The sequence below is a fragment of the Echeneis naucrates genome, chromosome 16 (assembly GCF_900963305.1).
Source record: "Echeneis naucrates chromosome 16, fEcheNa1.1, whole genome shotgun sequence".
NCBI lineage: Eukaryota > Metazoa > Chordata > Actinopteri > Carangiformes > Echeneidae > Echeneis > Echeneis naucrates.
This window is the reverse complement of record NC_042526.1, coordinates 8,319,717-8,336,019: the sequence shown is the minus strand read 5'-3', so window position 1 is coordinate 8,336,019 and position 16,303 is coordinate 8,319,717. Positions and strand designations below refer to the sequence as shown.

Below are 16,303 nucleotides of genomic sequence, written 5' to 3'. Positions count from 1 at the left end.
AAATATAACTACGCTTCAAATGATTCAGTAGTTTAACTTTAACACCTTAACAGAGCCCATTAAAGATTACATTGTGTGATTTTTCATTTTTATTTTATCTTATTTTATTATTATATTATATTATATTATATTATTTGTTTCTTCTTCTTTTTTTTTTTGCAGTTTTGGTGACGGTTAGATTTTTTTTTTTTTTTTTTCAAGTGGGTGCGGTTGTGCTCAGGGAATTAGGACATATGACCCCAGTCTATTTTTATTTTTAGTTTTAGTTTTGACATCCTGTTGGCTTTATAGTCAAATAAAAGATGGCATCCGAACTCCACTGATATGTACACACTGTTTTATGGTGTCTCACTTTGATTAAGTAGTGAATGCTGTTCGGGTCCGCTGGGCTTCGCCGCGGAGTGGCCCGTTTTTCCAACAGTGTGTGAATGCAGCAGGACTGGGCGTGGGCTCCACACTCATCCCCTCCGCGCTGCCTCTCTCTGCACAGCACATTGTTCAACGCGGGCTCATTGTACCCACGACCAATGAAAGCCTCGGTGCATTTCGCCTATTGAAAATTAAACAGTCGCTGGGAGAGAATAAGGTGCAGATAGCCACCAAAGACGGCGGGAAGTGGACCAAGAACATTTTGTTTTTCTCCTGATTTGCAGCTGAGAGGCAACATCAGACTTGGAAGATTTTTTTCCTCCTCCTCCTCCTCCTTCTTCTTCTTCTTCTTCTTCTTCGGTAGACCAAACGTCGCTCTTGTCCCTAATTAGAAGCCTGCCTGTTGTAAGTATGCAGCTCATATTTATGTGTATGAAATATGTCCGTGTTTGTCTGATTTAAAAAAAAAAGCTCTCTGTGTTTATTTAGGATATTGCGGTGTGGTGTTCAAACACGTTAGCTAGCCACCGTAACATTTTCATTCACGCCGGGCGAGCTCTTGTCGTTATATCTAGCTTCACAGTCCATGCTTGATTTTTTATTTTTTTTTTTACCCTGTACACGGCCATTATATATTTATTTATTTATTTCCCACAGAAAAAAGTAGAATTATTTATTTTTGATAAATAGTCTCTTTGAGTTCGGGCTGGTGAAACTTGGTCATGGAAAAGAAAAAACCCCATCTCTTTAAGTCGTCGTGGATTTCCCCCTTCTTGTCTCTTTGAGAAGAGAAACCGAAGGCACCTAAATGAACATGGCCTGGGCTGCTGGGTGACTTTGTGCGGCCTGTGTTTTCTGTCCAGTGTAAAAAAAAAAGACAATCTTCGATATGAGGTTGCTGCTGCCGATAGTGGCCACAGACGAGAAGGGTGACGCCCCGTCATTCTGAGTAAAAAACACAGTGTATCACTGCGGAAGTTAGATTCCATTACAAGGCATTATTAGAGCTGACAGGGAATAATTTCTGCTCTGGACACTGTCCGGTCAAACTGTTTACCAAGTTGGAAAGGTGAAAAAGACGGCTAAGACACCGCTGACGTCCGATCGGCCATTGGCTGTTATAGAAGGGGGAAAATGAACCCATCGCTGTTAGACACAAATCTTGGTTGCAATCTGGGTTATTTATCATACCAACAACATTGAAGTTTGACCTCAAAACAGAAAAAAAAAATGGAAATATGTGTTTGAATGGCTAATTTGTCATATTTAGTCACGGACTGCTGTTCCTATGTTATTTTAACATCACTGTGGCTCATCTATGCATCATCATGTGAATGATCATACAGGTAGAAGCATATTGAAGACATTCAGGCCTTGTATTGTGAATTTGGCAGGAGGGTGTGTATCCATCAGAGTTGTGCTATGGACTGAAGCAGCTGGGAAAACAGCTGGAGATGCTTCAGTAAGTGATGGAGGTTTGATCTGTTGCCCTTTCTCTAAGCAACTGAAGGCTGGGTGCTACCACCCAAAACAGGAGACCAAGAATATCAAGATTTTTACAAATGGCCACTGTTCATAGTTCTTCTATTTAGTTAGTTATTTAGTTTAGTAAATGTGCCATGTGAGGTTTGAAAATGATTAATGGCAGGCTTGGCAGGAGAAGAAGTGTTGTTCATAGAAAAAAAGGTAGTTTCACAATATGCTTTCTATGCTGTATTCTTTATTTCACATGTCATTCAAACACAAAACATGACCAGATTTTTTTCATTCCTCCTACTGGTGAAAAAACAAACAAACAAACAACAACAACATAAACCTCATCATTGGTCACTTATGATTATCACTGGTTTCTGATGATAACCGTTGTGGCTCCTCTAAGTGGCAGGCCTTTGTGTGGAGGTCAGCTGGCCTTCTCATCTTCTGCCTTTACTGTCTCACCCAGCTGGGCTAAAAGAATGACCCAGTAGGGAAAATGTCACTTGGTCTCCAGTGCCTCAAAGAGCAATTTGCACAAACATAGCCTCTTCCATATGCTCATCTAAATTCTCATAGGAGAGATAATGTTGTGAGGAGGAACTGTTTCTTCATTTTTTCTTTTTGAATAAAATTACATGAAGGCTATGGTGGATAATTATTGAATGGAAGCCCTGTTAGAAATGAGTTCCTACTAGATTAATGAGATATTTTTTGTGATTAAGATCCTCTTAACTTAATTGTGTCTCATTGGCTTCAGAAAGCAGAGTGGTGATTCTTCAGCTGCTGGTCAACATGTACTTGGATACTGTTTAGGATGATGATGTCATTGGTGAGCAGTGGGAGGCTGCAGTGGGCTATCAAGGCTCTAGGATGGGTCTTTGAGTCTCAGTATTCGACCACGATACCTCCCTAGAGAGGGTCTTCTTACCATCATTGCTCCATTAAAAATCTATTATCTCTGCAGTGGGCTTGTGGCCCTGCCAGTATGGATTCTTTAACCAATTAAGCAATTTAATGGAGAGAACAATGCATGTCTAAGAAGATGGTCATTGATGTGCCCACCCTACTTGAATCATGTCTTGAGGTGATGGAGTTGTCCAGGTTACAATGAATGTATTAAAAATTGAAGAGATGTTTATTTACTGCAGTTATTGGAGCTTCACAGCTGAAATAGCTTGAAACATGCCAGAAAAGGTTGAACATTATCGTTATTGATTTCTTTTGTTATTTATTTATTTATTTTTTTTTCATTTTCCAGGTCAACCCCTCCCTCATGTGGCTGACTTTGCCCTTGGCATTAAGAAAGAGTAGCCCTCTCACTCCCTCACCCGCCCTTAGCCACTCTCCTCCCATCTCCCCCTCACTGCTCTGTGCTTGCACCATCCGTAAACTGTCATGTAAGATTATCCTCTTGGTCCAGGCAGGGCTCTAGGGTTTCAAAATGAACTGTTAATTTCCCAGCCTGGAGGTGGCAAGCTATAAATAACTTTAAATGTAGCCACACTGCATGGTGCTCTATGATCAGAAAGTGAGAAGCCATGCAAAGATTTGGGGGATTTTGAAAGGGACAGACCACCAACTTGTAGACAGATCTGCAGCTTGAGCCAGTCTAAGAGTAATGGCTGTAAACAGTATCAGAAGGAAACTTGCACTCTATTACTTTTAGCACGTTATTAGATCATTGGTTGTGGTTATTTTTTATTCAACAGTATACACAATGGGGCAGCCTGGCGGCAAAGTGTTTAGCACTGTTACCCAATAACAAGAAGGTCACGGGTTCAGTTCTTGGACCTGGGCCTTTCTGTGTAGAGTTTGCATGTTCTCTCCCTAACCCTCCATGGATTTACTCCGAGCACTCCAGTTTCCTCCCACCATCCAAAGACATGCATGTTTAGGTTCATTGGTGACTCTAAATTGTCTGTAGGTCCGAGTGTGAGTGTTAATGGTTGTTCATCTATATCCAGTTCTGTGTGTTGGCCCTGACTGGCGACCTGGGTGTACCCCACCCTTGTTCAATGTGAGTTAGGATTGGCTCTAGCAACCCCCATGACCCAGAAATAGATAAATGATAAAAGATAAAAGTTTTTTAACATCCTCAACTGTCCAAAGTTTCTACTTCCTCAATAATCGATTTCCCACACATTGTCACAACGTGATTAAATAAATAAATAAATAAATAAATAAATAAATAAATAAGCCTACTAGTAATAGTGATTTGATTTGAAATCATCGCACAGGCTACAAAAGCAAAGACAAAAAGAAGAAAGGGAGCATGCACAACCATTTATACACATCATCAAGACAACCAAAGCTTACAGACTGCCTGCACTCCAGAATGTCATTGTCCAGATTATACCTACACATTGTTACAGCTGCATACATTAACCACTGATACATACTGAACAATTAGTATATCTACATGCAGTCATGTTGTAACTGCATGTGTTGCACTGATTCCAAGTGAGATGACAGGCTGCTGATGTTTGTCAGATATATTTATTTATTTATTTTCAGATTGGCTGCACATGTTGAATTTGATCTTTTCCAATTACAGAAATTATTGTGGTTCTGTGTGATGTTTTTCTTATGTGTGTGTCTGGTCATGTGTAAATGTGGCCAACTGTTGTACATCTGGTGCAATTAAAGACTGCAAAGATTAATGATGCACTAATAGTAATGACTGAACAATATGAAAATCAAGAGTGAAGAGAAGAGTACAGGGGGTGTGGCGCTGCTGAATTGGTTGGAGATCCGTCTGTGCCCAGAACAGAGAACAAAAACTCTCTTCTGGTAGTTCCCTGTGGATGGGATATGTGAAAAGTTTGATGTTGACTGTTGATTGCTATGTCTAACGTTTGTATCCCCCTCCCCGCTCTCTATCTGCAGAAAGACGAGCCCAGTATGAGTCCCTCTTGACAACAAATGACTCTTAAAAAAGTGACAGCATCTCTATCAATGATTAATTTTTCCTATTTATCCCCATATGTATGTGTGGATTATTAATCAGCTGCTGGCGTGGCCTAGTTTGATGCGAGATGTCTGTTTTCCTTCCTCTAGTCTCCCAGTAGTGAGCATGAGTGTTTTGAATTTGCATTTTAGTTTAATTCAAAATGTTTGGCAGTTGTATACTTGAGATGTGGTTATACAAAAGAAGCACTGAAACCAACCACTGCTGAATCTGGAGAATGGTGGGTGTTTGTGAAAGTGCAGATGTCAGTCTCTGTAGCTTTTCCCCCCCTATTTGTGTGTGTCCTACATTTCCATCTTTCCTACTCAGAAGTTCAGTTCCATGTAGTTTCATTGGCATGAAGCCAGTGAATATCACTAACATAACAGGCCTGTTACTGTGAGGATCAATGGATCAAAGGATCAATGCGTAGGGAAATCAAAGTCAGCTGACTATGGATGAGGTTATGGATCTCCTGTTGTGGTTGTATGTAGTAGATTGATCCTTGTACAAGGTTATAGATGAGGTATGGATCATATTAATTCAGATATCTGTCAGGCAAAAGCACTGATTTGTCTTTGCCATTCCACCCATTTCCTGCTCAAATCTCCATTTAATCCATGCTAATGTTGAAGGCATCGCTTGATAAATAACTTCATCAACTTAAGATGTAAAATCTATTAGTTTATTTATAATAACATATTCCAGAAGGGTGTGTGTTTCCCAATGTGGAAACCAACCCCAAAAAGAAATTAAACGCTGATATTGCATCTATTCATCCATTATCTATATCGAACCCAGAACCTTTTAGCTGTGAGGCTGCAGCAATAACCACCACAACACTGTGCCACAAAGACTGATATTCAGACATAAAACATATTTTATGTATGAAGAGATTGTGATGGATGTTTTACAATTTACAGTTAATTGAAAAATATCGCTGATTAATCGGCAATCCTTAGTTGGGGAGTTGATATTGTATTTAGTATCCTCAATGTGTTTGGTTTTCATTCCAGCAAAGTAGTTCCTGGCGATTCCTGATGTGAATTCTTGCCCTGCCTTGAGTGTATATCCTTCAGTGACTGAAGTCCCTCCAGCGTCTGCCTGCCCTGTGTAAGGCTGCCCTCCTTACACAGCTGCTGTTTATTTGGTGAGAGGACGCTCTAAGCAGCGAAGCTGGGTATGTGGCTCTGCCACGGTCTCCGTACCCCCGCCAGGGCCAACTGCCCTGTGTGCCAGGTTGATTTATATACAGTGAGGGGAAAAGGAAGTTAAATGTTTGGCCACAGGATCGAGAGGTCAGGATAATTCCCTTCCTGTTGTGCTTGAGAATTATAGCAGCAAGGGTGTTTTTACAAGGAGGCCATTGTTGATATTGGGGATGGTGTTCAAAGCTACCTGTTCCATTAAGACAAGCAATGGCTTCTGGGCTCGAGAGTGTATTGCAGGAACGTGTGTGTCCGTGTGGAGTGGATGAGGGCAGCTAAACAGCTATGTCTTTAGTTAGCAAGTCTGCTTTTCTGTCAGTCATTAACACCAGTGAGTGAGTCTTAGTCCAGCTAATCTTTGTCTGCCCTCACATCAGCAGTTCCACACATTTTCAAACACTAATCATGGAAACAGGCAAATTTAGCATGCCTGTTATTTTTTGTTCCCCATGACTCAGCTCTGTAAGTCTCTTGTGGATGTCTTTCTGTAATGAAACTTTCTGGATATGTTCAGTACACCTGTTAATACTCCTCTCTTTTTTACACGTGAAGTTTAGAATTCACTCGAGCTGTGTGCGTGGGGAGATGAACCTCTAGAGGGGGGGTGTGTATGGGTTCTGCTCAGACCAACGGATGCACTGATGTTCCCCACTCTTGAGTAAGCAACAAGGAGTTTGTGTTACAGAGGTAAACAGACTATTAGGGATGACAGTTGGTGTCATGAAAAGGGTAAAACAGCATACATGACCCGTGGCAGTCACGACGGGTTGATTATACACTGTATCAGTTGGTGCAAGTTAGTGAGTTTTTTTAACTCTCAAACTGCAGAAGGGCAGCCTGAGATGCTTAACCCTATTTTTAAAACTCTTTAACTACTCCGCCTAAACAACAAGACAAGAGAGAGATGGGTTTTGAGGAAGAGAAACCTTTGGTTTTGGGGTGGTCCTAACGTAGATCATAGTGTCAAACCAAACCATACTATGATTCTAATGAAATTATCTTATATTTACGTTATTTTATTTTAGTATAACGGTATGAAAGCAACTTGAACTGGATTTAATGTAATTATTATTAAAACAGAAAGTGGAAGTGAACTGTTGGTCAACATTATTGCGTTGTCTTATTGGAATCCCCGGTGATTTTCCTGTCTGTCATTAGAGATGACGCTGACCTGACAGCTCATTGTTGCCGGTACAACGTCAAACTGAGGCTGCGATCAGGACAGGTTCCTGCAGTTATAATGGGCCTCTGGCTTACTTAATTTGTCCCCAGCTATAGGTTTGGACACACCAGCCCTGGGCTGTATTTGATTTCTTCATGTTTTTCCAACACTGAATCATCATGTGCTTTTCAGGGTTGGTGCCAGGTCATTTTCAGGCCAAAGATTTAGTCTCGTTTTTTAGTACATTAAAAATAATCAGTCACACTTGGCTACTGTATGTGGTTAACGTGAACGCCCATATGACTACTCTCTTTACCAGATGACGCAACATGCCTGGAATTTCACTGGCCAGCAGTGTTGCAGCAGAGATGATGTCAGGATCCATGTGCGTGCTTTTGTTTTTGTGTAGTTCTAGCTGACTCAATAGTCAAGGCTTTGATAGCATAATTTAAGTTCTTCGGGAAAATCCTGACTACTTGTACTCCACTGTGCACATCCATCACTGTGCTTTTTGACTTTCTTTGCTATGTATTTAATACAGGAGAAAACTGTATTAACCAATCCAAAGTTCATATCATTTTTTTTTTATAATTTAGCTTAAATTTTCATTCCCTTCCTGAGTTGAAATTCTGCCACTGTGTATTTTTCATACCAACATTGTTGCTGTTTCTGTTTTCAAACACCCTATGTTCATAGATTCTTGGAAAGGTAGTGGTTACCTGTGTCAGTTTTAGCCATCCACAGAAATTGGACTTGTGTTTTTCCCAAGGGACTAGTATTTCTTTAATGACATGCATTGATTTATAGTCAGAGCATCATATGGACCTTTGAAGTGAGGTCAGTGGGCCCTTAAAGGGCGACTGCGGGCACACCTGGTGACATAAAATCCTCTTTTAGGCCTCTCATTCTGTTGCTGTTGATCAATCCCTGAAGAATGACCATGGAAAACCGACTAAGAAATTGTATGGGATTTGCCGAGCTCTGTAAGAAATAGAGAATTGATTGCTGAAAGGAAAAACTGGTGCAGGTACTTGAATGTATTTCACCTATTATAAATTAATATTTTACTGTCACCTTGGGTTCAAAGGAGGCATGAGTAATGTGAAGCCTGAATGATGAAGATCAGTCTCCCAGTGTCATGCCCCTCCTTTTTCTCCCTGGCTGCCTCCCTAACTCTCCCTCTCATACGCACTCTCCCTGCTGCTCACACTGAGCAGGAGAGGACTGGAACATTGAGTACCTTCAGCACATTTTTCACATTACCCTTTGAGGGTCTCAACCTCAGTCCTCACTACATGCAAACACACACACACACACACACACACACACACACACACACACACACACTCACACTCACTCCCATTCACAAGTACCACTAATGTTTCTCACCCCTTCGCAGTAATGACAATGTGTATGTTTTGTCTGTACCACATGCTCTGGAATGCTTCATGGTAGTGCATTGGCAGAGAATATCTTGTCAAAGCTCAGTGGGTAACAGTTCCTTGGATCTGAATGTGTGTGTTTTTTATTATTATTATTTCAGTGTGCTAATCTACACCGTTTTCTCTTCCCTTTCTTTTCTCTGGCAGTGGTTTGTCCGTGTGCAGTGAGCAGCAGCAGCAAAGATGACGGAGTATAAGCTGGTGGTGGTGGGAGCTGGAGGCGTGGGCAAGAGTGCACTCACCATTCAGCTCATCCAGAACCACTTTGTGGATGAATATGACCCCACCATAGAGGTACGGCTCTGTTCTGCATGTTCTGCACACTATTCTAGTTCCTCCCTGCTCCCCTGTGTGGTTGAAGCAGATGGATTAAACCACATTTTATTTGAAATGGAGTGCAGGGAAATGCAGTGGAAAATCAAGTTAATATAATTTAATTCATCCCGTGGCCATACTAGTCAGAGTAAGAAAGAAATATTTACTCAGCCCTTCTTTGTCATTGTTTTATTCTCGTGGAAATACAACACTGAAAGACACAGCAATGAGAAGGGGAAAGCCAGTAAGACATTAGTCTCCAGTTTTCTCCCTCTCTGACTCCGTTCTCTCTGTCTAACTCCCTTTCTCACCACGCCTGCCTCTCGTCAGACAATGTCCTTTTTGTGTATTTGCATTCCTGGCCCCTATGCTCTAACAAACAAAGGGACGGCACTCCATGTTTTTGTGGCTGTGTGTTGGAAGGCTAAACATTGGCTCCAGTCCCCTGCTCCTCTGATGATGTTGTTGTTCATTTGACCTGGTAGTGGACAGGGAATTAATAACAGAAGTCAGTTAATAATCAGTAAATTTACTTTACATCTCTGTTTCTTTACCTGAATTCATGTTGCTTCATGCTTGGTGATATTTATTATAGATTGCACATTCACAGACCTCACGGATAGGGATCCACGATATTGGATTTTTTTTGCCGACATCCAATGATTTACAACTAACTTTGCCCATAACTGATATAGATACCAATATTTTTCCCCGTGTCAGTTAACTGGGTTAGGGTTAGGGTTAGGTTAATACAGACTTAAAACAAAAAGTCTAAAATTATGTAATAAGCCTTGCTTATGCAAAATGTACGCTATGTCAAACGTCTTTTATTTCTGTTTTTACACAAAAAAATATGGATATACACATCATATCCTATTTAAAACAAACTTGGATGATGCTCTCTCTAAGATAACCATAGCAATACCTCCAACCATTCTTATGAATGAAGGACAGCCTTTTTAAGTTCATTCTTTTTGTCTAAGCATTGATGTAAGACTCAGCATCCTAACACAACTAACATTTGATGTCCAAATTTCTTTTGTAAAGCTCACTCAAGTGGCTTCACCAATGAGCTTCTCATTTGTTGTTGGCAAAGGTTACCTCTCTTGTAAGACCACATCAGAAAAATTTCTCTGACTGGGCACGGTGTAGTTTTTTTTTTTTTCCAAAGAAGCTGCAGTTAGAAAGACAATGTCCAAGAGTTCATAATTAAGCAAACATAGGCCAATAACAATAACATGCCAATAACCTTGTGCATCCGTAATCATTGATGTCTTTACCACACTGTTAAATGTTGTATTTTTTCTTTTTCTTTTTCTGCAGGACTCATACAGGAAACAAGTTGTGATTGACGGTGAGACCTGCCTGCTGGACATCCTGGACACTGCAGGTCAGGAGGAGTACAGTGCCATGAGAGACCAGTACATGAGGACAGGAGAGGGTTTCCTCTGTGTCTTTGCCATCAATAACACCAAGTCTTTTGAGGACATTCACCAGTACAGGTGTGTGTACATTGAAGAAAGCATCACAAAACATGTTATTGATATCATTGTCATCTGTTGTTGCAGATGTGTCAGAGACTAGTTCCTGATGTTTAAGCTGTTCTGTATGGTTCTGTGTATGTGTATTTGCATATTAGGCAGTGTGGTATGGGGACTCCCATGTGCTGTGGAAGGAGAGGGGTGTGTATTTGTGTCTTTGCCAGCTCTCTGCAGTAGTGGGGTGATGTCATGCTGTAGCGTTTAACACGGCTAAAGAAAGCTTAGCCCCCAACTGGCAGATTACAGCACGATGCCAATGAAATCGATCCTGACTCAATTAGAGGAGCAAAGAGAGGTAGCACTCCCAAGGACAGGGAAGGAGAAAAGGGGAGGGACGGGCCTGGGGATGACTGTGTTCTCTCTCTTTGTCACATTCTGTCTTTGTCGTCACATTAGACACCAACCTGCTAGTTTTGCTTTAGGTAAGCAAGAAGTTGCATATTTGAACTTCTCCAGTTCCTCTACAGTTTCGCAGGGTTTTGAGTTTATCATGCACACATTTGTTTGAATTGTGGGACAACCATCTTTTAAACTCCTTGTATCAATACTACAATACTGTGCAGCTAGTACATGGATCTTTGGCTGAATGCTGGAATAGGTGATGGCCTTGTCACAACTGCTGGGTTATTCAAAGATCATCTATATTACAGGCAACAGTTGTCTGAGACATTATTGCAAAACTTCTCCACCAGCGCTGACATGAACTGTCACTATACAGTAGCTGCATCTTTTATTCATTTATTCATTATTATTATCAAAAAAACCAAAGTTAGAAGCTGATATGCTTTTTACAGCATTTTGATACACCTGTTAAATCTGAAATACCTTTTACGCAATAGATAGGAAAACATTTCTGCTGTGACAAGTGTGGTCATAAAGAACATTAGCGATGTTGACTTCAGATGGGGTGGGCGACTGTAGTAGCTATATCCTGCTGTACTGTGGCTGAGGGAGAACAAGGCTTGAGCTGATTGATCTGGCCCACTCCTCTCACTTGGTTACCCCTGGCTGCCTGGTGTTTGGCGCTGGCTGCTGTAGGGATGAGGTAATGCTGTTTGCTGCCTGCTTGTTGTGCATCCCTATCCCTCTCTCCTCTCCCCTCCACCCCTCCTCCCTCCTTCAGCAGTGCAGCACAGCCGAGCACCAGTGGGCCCTTGCACTTCCTCAGGGTCCTAGAGTTCCCTGGGTGGTTGGCTCCCCAGAGGTGAAGCTGCTGTTGTTTATGAAACTGGGAGGATTTCAAGCAAGAGATATGTCACTGTGATTAAACATGTCTGAGATTGGTTAAGGAAACTGCCAAAATTTTCAAATCAAATGTAACCTTTTGCAATTTCTTTGTTTTCCAATTCACAGAGAACAAATTAAACGTGTAAAGGATTCAGACGATGTTCCCATGGTGCTTGTGGGAAACAAATGTGACCTCCCAGCACGCACAGTGGACACAAGGCAAGCGCAGGAACTCGCCCGTTCTTATGGTATCCCCTACATTGAGACCTCTGCCAAAACACGGCAGGTAGGTGATGTACAAGAACCATACACCCATAGTCTTTGTTCACGTTCATGAAAGTGCTCTCTTTGATTTCAAATGAACGCAACAATCTGCCACTTTACCTAATATCAACAAGTAATGAATGAAAATAGAATGGCCCCTGTTTATGTTGATAAACTTTATGCTGTGTATTCATACACAAAGAGAAGAGAATGGCCTGCAGCATTATGTGATTTGTGTTGCTGGAGATGACTCACCAGGTTACCTTGGCTTGAGAACAGAGCTTCAGTATGTGAAAGGCCTCAGACGGACAAGTCACCACACAGCTCCACTGTCTCTGACTCACTGTCGCACTTCGCATAGGCACATACATGGTCTATAGGTACATACCGACTCACACATTCATCACTGAACCCAACAGAACAGCTGTCATTCAGGTGGTAGAGTGTCGAAAGAACGAAGCGATGAGTCATCATGATTTCCCTGATTAAGGGTGTCTAGAGTGTTCAGGGTTGCCATGACAATGCAAAACCTCGGACCAGTAAGTACACCGCAGGAGTTTGATGTAATTGTGTTATCAAAGGTGTACGCAGTGCGCTTGACTTATAATTGACCATTATAAGTTTGTGGATCTTGCTGTAGCCAGTCTGTTTGTATCTGTTGACAGGGAGTAGAGGACGCCTTCTACACACTGGTCAGGGAGATCAGACAGCATAAACTGAGGAAGCTGAACCCACCTGATGAGAGCGGCCAGGATTGTTTGAGCTGTCGCTGTGTGGTATCGTGATGCAGGTAAGCCATGCCTCCAAAAATCAATTTTCTTCTTTGATGGCTACACAATAATAAAGAAAGTCTCCAGATTGCTCTGATATGCTGGAAAATACACAGCATGTGTTCTTCTCTGTACAACTAAAACAGAGCTCTCTCAATTAAACTCTGACTTTGCCTCAGCTTCCACGGGCGCTAACATCCGTCCCCCTCTTGTGCCGTTTCCCTTCCCAGCTGACAGTTGCACGTTGAGGAAAATGCTACGGAGCATAGTGGCAGCATGGACTTTAATATAGAAAGATAAAACAACTCAATGACGAAATATAAACGTTTTCAAAAAGAGGATGATGGAAGAAAACGCTCTCAAGGAAACCACCAGAGCTGACTGAACCATAGACCTTTATGGAAAGGACGATTTTGGACTGTTGCCGAAGTGGCTCGCTGAAGTAGCCTGGTCCGGTCCCTTCGTTTGGTCCACATGTCGACCTGTGAGCAAGACCACTAATGAGTTTGTCAGCTCTAGTGTGGTCTTGCTGGGTAGCTCCAAAAGTTTTCTGCTAACTTATTGTTTTCAGTCTCAACACTGGTCTTGAAGGGGGTGAAACCAACCACCCTCCCACCTTGAAAACCTAATTCCACCCCCACCCACCGCCTGACCACTGGAAGGACTGCCCGACTGAAATGGAAAAGACTGGAATGGACATTTAGTTAACCTGACACCTCTTACTTAAACGTACATCTCCATCCAACCACCTGCCTTTGGTTTTCTTCAAATGGCTCTGTAGTCCTTTTGTTATGCTGAATGGCGAGGGTGGAGGCTGCTGTGGAAATAACTTTAATTTGTTGTTCTTGTTTAATGGTTAACCTGTTGTAAAAGTCATTCTTTTGTGATTGGAAGATTTGAAAGTCACTGAGCACTATCTGAACAACGATGTACAATAGCACCGGGTTCAACATTTTTCTTGACCTGCCTGGCATAGTTTGAATTCTTTTTCAGGTGAGAAAATGAAGATGGATGACTTTACAGAATGCAACTGCCTTCTCTCCTTTGAGCTGTTTTATTTAAGAGTTGTCTTTGTGGAATAATAATAGTAATGGCTAGTGTACGTAGGTTCTGGTGCAATAGAATTATTTACTATCCAAGTTACACAAAGTATTGGGATTAAAAAAAAAACCTCTCATGACTATTTATTATCCTGTTTGACATTGGTTTAGAAAAGGAGAGGTACAGTGCATGAAAAATTAGTGGTCATCTTTGCTGTAGCTGCAGTTGGAGAGGTTGCCTGTAGAAGAGGAGGAAAACCATAAACTTGTAAGGTTACACAATGACTGATTATTGTTTTAGATAAAATGACTACCAGCTGAATTTCTTTCCTGCTTTCATTTCAGTAATTGTACAGTGTATAACTCTTATTTACCGCATGGTGACAACAGTTACTTTTAGGTTGCAGTAATCACTCCTTGTGGTTAATATGGCTCAGGAATTAAGGGTCCAGGATGGTCTTCTGGAAACCAGAGTTTTACACAGGATGTCACCATTTAGCTTTGTGAAGTGTAACGCACAAGACCTGCCTCAGTCAGACTTTCCAACACACCAGGCTACCCTCAAACTACTCCTCTTCCTCTGCCACCTCAGCTCTTCAAATGAACAATAACAGGTCAGGTGCTAATTATGTCAGAACCATATTAACTTCATGTGTCCGACTGTTGCATGTAATGCGTGATGGATATTGGTTTGTTGGAGCGCATTGCTTCGTTTCTTAACGCTGACTAGATTGTGCTCTCTACAACTGCATTAATTTGATACCTAAATGAAAAAGAGTGCTCTGTGTTTACTTGGCCTTATGTTAGCTAGTTTGTACCTCATGTCTGCAGCAAGCTCTACCTGAGTCATTTGTTTGCTGCATCGTTTTATGTTTGGTTGTGTGTGTGCAACTAAGAAATATAGTGTGATGAGTTTAGACATGCGCTGTACAGAATTTGAATGACAGGATAAGTCCAAAAACACAATACACTGATTTTTTTTTTTTTTTTTTATTAATAATGAGGGAGTTTCTATGTAGGGATGTCGAAGTCTGAATGTGATTCTGTTCGATACAACTGAAAACACAACAAATTAAAGAGAGTTTTTAAGACAACCCCCTGTGTAAGCCAAGTTGTCTTGCTCACATTTTCATTTCATCCCCATTACACTGGAACATGTGATGGTAATTACTAATTGTAGAAGTATTACTTCGAGTCCAGGTCAAACTGCAGCGATGTTCAGAGTTGGTCATGCACGATTATCTGTGGAGTTCCAGACACTACAAACATGTTTTGGTCACCAGTTATAGATGGAGATTTCATGTCCAGAAACTCACATTTCTGGACATGAAAAACGTGAAATTTTATTTACCATTGTTTCTTGTCAACGGAAATATTTTTTTATTTTTATTAATTTTGTACAGTTAAAGGGACTAATTGTCACTTAAAACATGGCTTAAAAATATGGTGATTTCAGTTAGTTTATGAATGAAAGTGGTCAAATAGTTGTTGGTTTTTAACTGTTCATTTCTCTGCTAGTAGGGCAGATATGAACTGTGAATGTGTTTGAGTCTTTACATATTATTTGCAAGTACCATTGTGTTTAAAATTTACAATACTGAAATAATGCAAGAGTTGGTCCCACTGGGCTGTGTTGTTCCTTTATTTTTCACCCATTGTACTCAAATCTTCCGGTTAAAAACAAAAACAACATGCAACTGCAGTCCTAATTGTAACCAATACCTGCCCTCTACTTATTAATACTTTCATAGTAATACCATAGAATTCCACTAATCTATGCATTCAAATTCCCATCGAATTAGAATATCAGTGTCATGTTTTCGCAGGGATACTCCAGCCAGCAAACCGCAACATGTATACAGGTCAGAAAACCTGACAAGCATGACAAAGACTGTATGGACCATTGGGAGTTTTGCACAAGGATACAGTGAGCTCAAGGGCTTGTTTCTTCCCTTGCAAACTGTGTAATGGAGGTGTGGAAGGAACTTGTGAAAATATCAACTGTTTAGCTATTTAAAATGTATTTACTCTTTGAAAATGTGGCAAAAAATGTATTGCAGGACAGGAATAAAGATGTCAAGATGAAACTGTCTGATTATTTGACCATCAAACTTTCAAATGTTCCTTTCAGTTTTCAGGTTTCTGCCGCCTAAAGCCTAATCTGTACATCCGGAATGACAAGCATTGACAGAGACATTTTCTCTTATTCCAAAAATTTTAATCGCCCAGTGTAAACAGAAAAGCAGCAATTGATAAATTGTCATGAAAAATATTTTCCTCTTTGCCCCTGCAGGATTATAATGTGAAGATTACCTGTGGCCATATAGGGCTCATGAAGTTTCAAAGGACAGTCATAAAAGTTGTGTTTACACTGGTTTTACCGTCAGCACTACAGAACCTATTGCCTATTTTACTCTGGTGAACCTAAGGAAGCATTTCAGTGTATGCATAAAAAGAAAAAGCCCAACAAGGATCCAGTTTGTGAGTTGCTTCCTTTCCTTCTAACACAGCTTCTCCACAGGTCATCGATTTTAATCAAATT

General features: G+C 41.0%; 1 protein-coding gene across 1 annotated transcript; it reads left to right on the top strand.

Annotated features, from left to right (window-relative positions):
- The first annotated feature begins 482 nt into the window (after positions 1-482).
- Positions 483-15,848, top strand: LOC115056059 (GTPase HRas). Its single transcript, XM_029522308.1, has 6 exons — positions 483-774; positions 8,752-8,898; positions 10,243-10,421; positions 11,814-11,973; positions 12,617-12,741; positions 12,952-15,848. The coding sequence occupies exons 2-5, from the start codon at positions 8,788-8,790 to the stop codon at positions 12,734-12,736; spliced, it is 570 nt and encodes a 189-aa protein (XP_029378168.1). The 5' UTR covers positions 483-774; positions 8,752-8,787; the 3' UTR covers positions 12,737-12,741; positions 12,952-15,848.
- Positions 15,849-16,303: the final 455 nt, after the last annotated feature.